The sequence below is a fragment of the Acanthopagrus latus genome, chromosome 10 (assembly GCF_904848185.1).
Source record: "Acanthopagrus latus isolate v.2019 chromosome 10, fAcaLat1.1, whole genome shotgun sequence".
In the NCBI taxonomy this organism is placed as follows: domain Eukaryota; kingdom Metazoa; phylum Chordata; class Actinopteri; order Spariformes; family Sparidae; genus Acanthopagrus; species Acanthopagrus latus.
In genome coordinates, this window is record NC_051048.1 from 12,179,694 (window position 1) to 12,189,230 (window position 9,537).

The 9,537-nt window shown below is 41.4% G+C and overlaps 1 protein-coding gene and 1 long non-coding RNA gene across 3 annotated transcripts in view; both read right to left on the bottom strand.

The window, feature by feature from the left end:
• The window catches only part of LOC119027670, a 36,314-nt gene extending 30,119 nt beyond the window's left edge, over nucleotides 1-6,195 (bottom strand). The window contains exons 1-5 of one of the 2 annotated variants that reach the window (XM_037113077.1): nucleotides 5,607-6,006; nucleotides 4,440-4,528; nucleotides 2,877-2,966; nucleotides 2,512-2,652; nucleotides 1,520-2,399 (exon numbers count right to left, since the gene is read on the bottom strand). In XM_037113077.1, coding sequence (XP_036968972.1) covers nucleotides 2,294-2,399; nucleotides 2,512-2,652; nucleotides 2,877-2,966; nucleotides 4,440-4,528; nucleotides 5,607-5,846 — 666 coding nt within the window. In that variant the 5' untranslated portion in view covers nucleotides 5,847-6,006 and the 3' untranslated portion in view covers nucleotides 1,520-2,293. Of the gene's footprint in view, nucleotides 1-1,519; nucleotides 2,400-2,511; nucleotides 2,653-2,876; nucleotides 2,967-4,439; nucleotides 4,529-5,606 lie in introns of those variants that run through there. The other variant, XM_037113078.1, reaches the window with a different exon arrangement.
• LOC119027673 lies at nucleotides 347-665 on the bottom strand. Its single transcript, XR_005077470.1, has 2 exons — nucleotides 608-665; nucleotides 347-453 (listed from the first exon to the last, which is right to left on the bottom strand). It is a non-coding gene; the product is annotated as an uncharacterized LOC119027673 (long non-coding RNA).
• Nucleotides 6,196-9,537: the final 3,342 nt, after the last annotated feature.

Genomic DNA, 9,537 nt, shown 5'->3' on the forward strand with positions numbered 1-9,537 from the left:
CGTTTCTGAGGATGCTAAAACTACGTAAGCTAGCGGTCCGCAAACTTTATCTCTTGAGGGTGTGTCGCACTAGGTGTCAAAGTGTGTTAGACTATGGATTAAATTTTCACCGGAATATCCCTTTAACCCACCGATCACATCAACACACAGAAAAAAGTTTGCATCTGCTCATGGATGAAAAGCTTTTCTTTTCTTTTCTCTTTTTTTCTTTTTACTCTATTTTCAGGGTGGCAGAGGTCCCCAACATTATTACAACACAATAAGAAAAACTCAAACTTTTGACTCCCCGACATACAACAGCAATTAGGTATCACCTGAACCTCAGAAACCAAACTGACATGTTGCCTCTTGTTTTGACTTTTTATTTCAAACACACGTTTACTGTTTGATGGCTTCAAAAGTCATTGTAGCCAGGTGACGCTGACTTCTGGGAGTTTCTGAAGTTTGGTTCAGCTGTAAAGACAAAATGAGAAACACTTTAGAACAGATTTCACTTAAGTTTCTCTTTGCAATCTGGTCCAGTCATTGTGTTTGGAAGGTATATTTTGATGATATGATTGAGTTCTTCATAAGTTCTGACAGTATTACCAAACAAGTTGATATTTACCTTGCAACGTCCTCCTCTCCTCCTCTTGTCTTGTCTCCGTTCCTTTCCACCTCCTCTCCTTTTGTCATCTCGTTGTCTTGTCTCCTCTCCACCTCCTTTCCTCCTTTTCCTTTGCTCTCCTCTAGAAGACAATAGGAAGATAAAGGGAGGTACAGTTAAACATATCAGAAACCAGGCCAGCATCTCATTATTTATGAAATTAACTTTGAGAATAATATTAAAGAAGTCGATATTTACCATTTGCATGGCAGAGACACGTCCTGTTGCCATCCCATCTCCTCCTCTCCTCTCCTCTCCTCTCCTCTCCAATTTCTCTACTTTCCACTCCTCCACCTCCTCGCTCTTAAAGACAAATAAGAGACAAGGGGAATTAGTCCACAATACCAACAACCGGATCAGCAGATCATTTATTTATGACACAATTGATGATAATATCATTACATAAATTGACTTTAAAATTTATCGTTAGCATGACGCGGTTCACACTCTCCTTTCCTTTCCTTTCCTTTCCTTTCGTATAAGTCCTTCCTAAAACACAGATGAAAGACAGAGATGGTTGTTTAGAGTACATAGAATATACGTAAGTATAATTAAATACTGCATGTTAATATGTAATACATACCTTCAACATGAGAAAATTCACGCTCGCTGTTGCCTTCTCTTCTTTCCGTGTCTCTTATATCGTCACGTTTCCTCTCTTCGCGGGCGAGTCTCATCTTTCCTCACAAGTTCTCTTTGCTTTTCCCAACTTTTAATCCTTAAATTTCCATCTGTTTCCTCAGCATCTCCTCTTGTGTTTCTTGTGGTTTGTTCTCCTTTTCTCGTTTGATCTTGGCCTTCGTTCTCATCTCTATTCTCTTCTTATCTCGTTTATTCTCATTTCTAATTGGTCATTTTTTTGTTGTCAAGGAAGAAATGTGGTCCTTGAATGTAGTCGGACGCAATGCCATCCAATTGAATTCAAATAGATTCGACTCAGTCGATTCAAATAAATTAGATTCAAAGAGGGTGAAAACAAGGCAACCCAAATAAATGCAAAGAAAGTGCTTTCCTTGTGTCTTCACCCCCTCTGAACCCCTGCACTGAGGCCATTGTCACTGCAGACTCTTCTTGGCAAAGGGTGGGCGATGACATACACGTGAGCCCCCCGATATGGTGTGGTCATCCCATTAATCTCTGCACAGATGAGCTTCACAGGGGGGTCGAAAAACATTGGAGGTTAACGCTATCCCCCCCAGATCCACCCCCTATGTGCAGACACCCCGCTTGAGTCAAGGTGCAGCGACAAGGACACGATTCTAATCTGAGCGTGCAGTAGGCGCAACGCAACACAACGCAAAATCAGCACAACATCGGTTCAAAGAAGGTGAAACAAGGCAACCCAAATGAATGCAAATAAAGAAAGTGCTTTCCTTGTCTCTTCACACCATGTAATGACGTGGAATGAAATACAAGGCAACTCAAATACATTCAAAGAAAATGCTTTCCTTGTTTCTCCTTCCCTTCGTACCTTAACAAATAACAAAAAAAAGGCAGTCAGCCAATCGAAAGAAATTCAGCTCAGTCAAATCAAACTCTCACTGATTTTAGCTGGATTCAGTGGGGAAAAGAACTGAACGGAATTTAGTCCGACGGACAAAACCGCTTACCTGGACGCTCACATCTCAGAGTTGTATGGAGAGTCAGTCAACCACGCCATGATCGTCTCCGCCACTGCATCAAAAGAAGCAGAGGAGAGGAAGGGTTGACTGTCCCCCCACACAGGCTGCTGGATGGCTCCTGGTCGGTCGCTCTGGAGGCAGGGGGGGAAAAGACTGGGTCACTTACAGACTGATGCGGCAGCGTTAGATGAACGTGTGCAGTGACTATCAAGCTAGGATGGAGTAGACAACTGTAGCACTCACCTCCAGCAGGACACCTTCCGGGCGGGGCTGCGGGGCAGAGGTGGAGGGCCGGGGGCTGAGGCGGAGTCTTCTCTCCGGAGGCTCCTCGGAAGCGCTGGAGGAGCCCTCCTGCTGCCTCCGTCTCTTCCTGCTGCCAGCAGCCTGTTAGAGAGATGGACAGAGGGGGAAAGTAAAGGACCAGACCAAACAATTTCAGATAGAGTCCTCTCACACTGGTGCTGCAACATCAGTGGTTTCTCTGTGTGATCATTGTATTTCATCCAAAATGGATGAAAGATTTAAATCCCTCGTGACACACTTCCGCTTCACACTTCCACACTTCTCATCGCTCAGCCGCTCCCACCGCAGCGATACGTCTAACTTACCCATCGTTCAGCGCAACGCATGGACCCGAGGCGGAACGAAACGCGCGGTCAGCGGAACCAAACATCCTCATCCAGGCTCCGCGCGAAAAACCTGCAGGAGGACAGATTGTCAGTGGGTCGGCTGCCTGCAGCGCATACAACAGGAGACACTGAAGACAGGTGTTACTGCTGCTGCCATCAGAGGGACGCTGGGATGTGACTGGCTGCCGTGGCAACACTGCAGAGGAGGGAGTTGTCCCAGGTAAAACTTGGACAGCAGGACCGAGCACCCGATCACTGATGATGCAAGTGCTATCTCTCTCTCCACACTTGAGACACTTCAGTCTTCAGGGCTGTAGGACTCTGTATTACCCCAGCATGAGACTCAGAGATTAACTGCCTCCCACCATCTCTCCAGCAGGAGGTGCTCCAAACTTCATACATCCAGAGGGAGGGAAGTTGAATGCACTTCTGGACGAGAACTTTCTACCATTTGTCCTTGAGCCAAATCAAACGTGAGATGAACTTGAATTCAAAAGGCCACAAATGCAGCATAGGGATGTCCATGTCAAAAGAGTCACGACTCCCTTTACAAATTGCGAAAATGAGTTGATGTGTGAGGAGAAACTTAAATAATGGTAATGGTCATTTCTCCAATCATGCCTTCGCGCAAAGTCCATGTGAAAAGAGTCACGGCACAACTATAGCAGCCCATTCTGGACTTCTTGTAAATTCGGCTCACAATGTGCTCTCTTCCCTCCTGTAAACATTTTTCATTTGTGCCGGTGATTTTTGTGTTTATTTGAATGTAGAGCGAGGAAGTGAGATCCAATCACAAGTGCCAGGTGTGAGCTGACAACAAACTCATAAACAACTCCTACACCTTAATTACACAATACATTTTTAGAAATCAATTCTTGGTCGACAATTTCATTTTTAAAACACTATTGTTCAAGAAAGTGTTACAAGTCGTAATAGATGTTATTTTATAGTGGAGTTTCAGTAATAAATAAGTAAGGATAAATCTAATCCTTTACGTTTTTTGTCGTATTTGGAGTGTTTTTTTGTACAGCAGCAGATTTGATGAGCATGAATGCTCTTTTAGAAGACTGTGTTTCACAGTTCTACATCCTGGAAGTCGTCAAAAAGACAGTCTCTGTGTCATAAGGTGTTAGGTTATACAAGAAGGTCTCTTTGACAAAGTTTTTAGCATGTGGCATCCTCTTACTTGTTATGTAATGGTTGTCCCTGCACTACAAACACAACTGTTTTCTGCCACATGAGTTTCATGTATTAATGGTACGGTAAATTAAATTTCTACACATCTAATATACATCAAACAGTAAGAATTACAAGATACACTCCTGGAGGTCGTCAAAAAGACAGTCTCTGTGTCAAAAAGTGTTTTAGCATGCGGCATCCTCTTACTTTTTATGTAATGGTTGTTCCTGTATTACAAACACAGCTGTTTTCTGACATGAGTTTCATGCATTAATGGTACGGTAAATTAAATTTCTACACATTTAATATACATCAAACAGTAAGAATTACAAGATACACACTGCAGCAGAATACAGGTGTGTTACCTGGTGGGTGTCGGTGCTCCTCTGGCTCCTGCTGGGCTCCGTCCTGCAGTAGCTGTGGTCACGGAGGTGAGACGACACGAGACACATCTGGGGAGACAAACACACAGTTTAGGAATGGACTCAAGAGGACGTTATTCACCTGAACACTGAATACATAAATGTATATAAAAATCATTTTTCTACTTTGTATGTGTCTTTCACATTACAGGAAAATTCAATGCTAATGCTAAATTTACAAATTAAACTAAGAATGGGGGATTCATCTTGAGAGAACGTTTTCAAACATTTCTATCACATTATATGGTATTTAATAATATCATAATACATAGTTAGTTGAATCTTTCTAATATTGTCTCCTAAGTTACTGAACAAATGTTACAGCAGATGATGCCACTTTCTGTCTCTGTGGAGACCTCGAAGCCTCAGGACTTAAAAACAAACAAATAACAACTTAAAAAATGACTGTACTGTACTTCAGTACTGTACTTGAGTAAATGTACTTACCGTAGCTACTTTCAACCACTGATATCTAATCCCAGTGTGTCCTGCTAAGAGTCTGAAAGATAAATCTTTACACACCTACAGATACTTTAAGAAAGGGACTTTTGCACCAGACTCCATTCAAAAATACGCCAATTTTAAATTCTCTCGCTGATCGCTGTCAAACCTGCACCGTGATTGAGCCTCGATTAACAAATTAAAACACTTATTGGCACTAGTTCACCTTTTCTCTTGAAGTAATGTCCCTCTGCAGTCCTTGACAGCTCTCTGCTGATGATTGTCTGTGTGAGCCAGGAGAAGATGAAATCAAGTTTAAAAAATATAAGTATGAGATAAAGTATTTCGAAAAAAAACTTCTTATATATATATATATATATATATATATATATATATATATATATATATATATATATATATATATATATATATATACCAAAAAAAAGAAAGGAAAAAAAAGAAGAAAAAGGCAGTTTTTGGTTGCCATACTCGATCCCCGTCACAGTCAGCCTGGGTCTGATTAGATTAATTGACACTAATTGAAAATATTGCCAATATTCGCAATAAGTCCTAGCTTAAATCTGAGGATTTTGAATGGTTCGGATAGTCTTGTGGTAAAATACATGCAAAACAAAAAGGCTTTAAAAGATTTATAAGTTTCACTTACTTTCTCGACAAAGGTCCTCTCGTCAGTGACACTGAAAGTGTGAAGCGAAGGTTCAAATGCACAAAGTCGCCAGTAATCGCCTTTTTTTTCGTCCAAAAATCGCTGTGTGAAAGTGAACTTGTCCTGAAAATCAGAAGGCTCGGTTCTGTCCGAATGTTGATCCGGATCGAATGATGCACCTGGAGACAAAAACATGGCAACCGTGGAACGTTCAGGTCCCCCCTGCTCAGCCGCCCACATCTCACCTGGGGAAGATGGATCCAACTAATATTGTGAAGTCCCGATAAAGGAGGCCAGAGATCAGGCCTATATTAACCTGTGGATCACTTCAAATAAAAGAAAAATGTCAGGTGTCCTATGAGATGTCCTTATAATGTGATAAAGCATCCCTCGGCCTCTGTGCGCCTCTCTGTGGTTTAACTTTCTCTGTGTGTTTCATTAATCACACTTTAGATCGAAGTCACATCATGATAACATTTCATCAGAGGCCTGAATGCACGCTGCCATCCACCCGAAACCACAAGCTTTCTATCATTCAGGCATACAAGCAATATTCATATAGCTAATAAGTAATATTAGTTATAAGTAATAGTTCAGATCCTCTCCAGCTGAACATTTTCTGTGCGTGTTCACTTTTGCACATTATAAAGCTACTATAGCGCCATCAGGTGGTCTCAACAGAGACCTGCATGTAAAGGAAGAGCAGGGATGCAGTCCAATTTAAGTGGAACAAGCCCAGAGAGCAAACATTATTGCAGCCTACACCATACACATCAATTATTATTGTACTATTTCTACAACGGGTTTATTGTATTGAAGTTCATTTGAGGCTTTGGGCCCCTGGCTGATCTTATTGTTGGCACCTGAGAGGATTCAATATCGAGCCGGACTGTGGCTGGGTCATACTTGAGCCAATCCACCATCATTTGAGTCTCACATCTGGTAGATCTAATCCCACCATCAGAATCAGACATCTGCAGTTTTGCCATCTTCAATCAGGGATTTCTTTTGCTCCAGATACAGGAACTCAGCCTGCCTATAAGCGCCTTGATCAACTTATTTGATAGCACAACGGTGACCAGTTGCCATGGATAGAGCAGTCTGGGCAGGATGTTTTTTTGATTGAGAACAACCTCAATGTCTGCCTCATATATGGGTGTCACGTACTCTCCCAAATAAGCCAAAATAGCAATATGCACAGGTGAGCCGATATATAATTCTAAAGTGAACAAGGATAAGTTCTTAACTAACAGGTTGACACGTGTCGTAGACCGCTACCGATCATTTCATGTTTCTTATGTTACCAGTGTTATATTTCATTGCTTACATAATGACATGATGAATGATGACAATCGCTTGTAGTGTCCTCTGGTGTTTCTACAGGTAACCCACAATGTCCGCAGACCAGCTGCACAATCAGTTATCCAGCAGATGCGAATGAAGACAGCACCCGGCTAGATTCAAATTTGATTGGCCCCAAACGATTCTCTCACTCAGAGCTATTCTTCACGAATACACTGAATGCAGGAGAGCCAGAGACGTGTATGTGTGTGTGTGCGATGGTGCTGGATGTAATTTGAGTGCATCGTGGACACGCTGTGGGTTTAAATGCCTCTGTATGTATACAGTTAGGGCTCTGCAACATGATCTGGCATCCATCCACCTACCACCCTCACCCCCCCAACCCAGATTCTATATGGGCCCACAGTCAGCAGAGATGCCTTTAATTTAACACTGCTGTCTTATTTAGCACACATTCTAGCATGAATGGCGCTAAGCCTGGTTTCAGCCCCGCAAACAGTCCGGCAAGTTGTCAGTGCCGAATTATTTTCCAGAAGATGGAAGCCATAGGTGACAGCTAGTATCAGGTTTTTCTTGGTCAATCGAGGCTGAAGACAACAGATTCTAAGACAATTTGGACCAGGACAAATCGGACATTATCATATATTGAGAAGCATCCAAGTGCGACCTGTCTCCACGTCTTCCCTCCATTTCCAGACCAGCAAATAAACGTCTTCAAGTATTTAGTTGAAAACACGCTCGAACATTTCGAGGGGAAATACTCAGATAACTTTGTTTCCCAGAGTGGATGTGAAAAGGTTCATATCAGTGTTGTTTCTGTGTTCTGCCCGTGGATATACCAGGTTCAAGCAGATCCTACCAAAACTGGATCCCGTCCCTGGAAGAACACACCTGAAGGTGTGTGTGGTTGCTTGTCTTGAAATGGGCCGCACACTAAAGAGGTTCAGAGATTGAGGGACTAAACAATAGATGAAAAGACTACTAGACAATGCATACCTCCATCGTCTGTGTATGTTTCTTTCCCAAATGTATGTGGTTTTATTATAAAAACAGCATTTATATCTCAGAAAGGACATGAAACCCAATGGAATGGAAGTACATAAGCTTCCATTTTGTATTCGGAGGAGTTTTATTTGCAGTAAGCTCCATGTTCCTGTGGGTGATTCTGTGGGTCATACAACACCAACAAGCAGAAAACATTTAGAGACGTCTGCAAAAGAAGAATCTTATATTTATTACATTTTCAAAATGCACAAACACATTTGACACCAGCATGTGCTGAAACATCTCACGCGCTACTTTAGAACACAGCGTGGGACCAACCCTGTACAGTTCACTTGCAAAGACACCAAAGTTAAAAACCTAAACTGGGGCAACGTTTGAGCGTTGATTATGTGTTCGGACAACATTTCCAACGTTTCATTTCTCTCCGTCCATCTATACCCACCTGTCCCTGCCGTTTCCTTCCATATAAAAGTCCCTTTATTCCAAAAGTCACAAACTTTCTCACTTTCTCTTTATGACAAATCTACCTTCTTCTACCTTCATAGAATTCGCTGCTTGTCCTGGAAGTTCATAGCAGCCGGGTGGTCTGGCTTCGCAGCCCCACCCTGTTTACGTGTCCATTCGCTCATTGATGGATGAGAACATCAGGCCTTCCTTTAGACCTGTGAAAAAAGGTATTTACACTTATACAGAATTTGACTTATTTAAACAATCAGCTGTATTTTAAAATAAAAATTTAAAAAAAAAAAAAAAAAATGTCAGTTATTCTCCATGCACGTTCAAAAACTGCTGCAATATGACCTACCATTAAAATGTGATTATAAGGACCATTAGATCAGATTAAACAGTAGATTATATTGACCATTCAGAATCATACAATACGTGGTTTTGGAAGACTACCATATCACATTAAATTGGTAAAGGTATTCTTAAAGTGCCAGCAGTTATTTTGTCTGTATTGCACATCCCAATTATACACTATGTGGTAATTTTCATGTTTTTTCTTGGGCAGTTAGTATAGATTATAGAAGTGATAGACAATCTATCAGCACAAAACTCCAAAACCAGACAATTGGGGATTTGAAAGTATGTTTAAAGGGTCCATTCACCCAAAACAGGAAAAAAAAAACAACAAAAAAAAAACACATTTCCTCCCTTCCTTAATTAGTCTGCTCCAGTCATACAGGTAGTTTTGGTTTTATGTTTCAGGGTGTTGAGATATCTGTCTCTGAGATTTATGCCTCCCATCCAAATACCATGAAAGGTTGAATTTTATTTGCTCTGCTCGCAGAATGAAAACTGTGGTTTTAAAAAACCACGGAGCCTGCCAAGGGTCGCATGGTAGGAGAACAGCACCAGGGAAACTAACTGTTTAACTGCACAAACAGACAGAATTTGTCTGGCCAAAAATGCTCTCTCTACAGCCAAAAACCTGTTCTAAGTTGGAGAAAACACTACAATTCTAAGTTTCAGGTGATTATATACCAATGAAAACAAATTTGTGATTATTACATTCCATTCTGCCAATAGATCTCCATACATGCACAATTTGTAATTTAATCTGCTGAAGGGCCCTGGCTAAAACAAAACTTACTACATCTGTATGATGTTTTTCGGGGAGAAG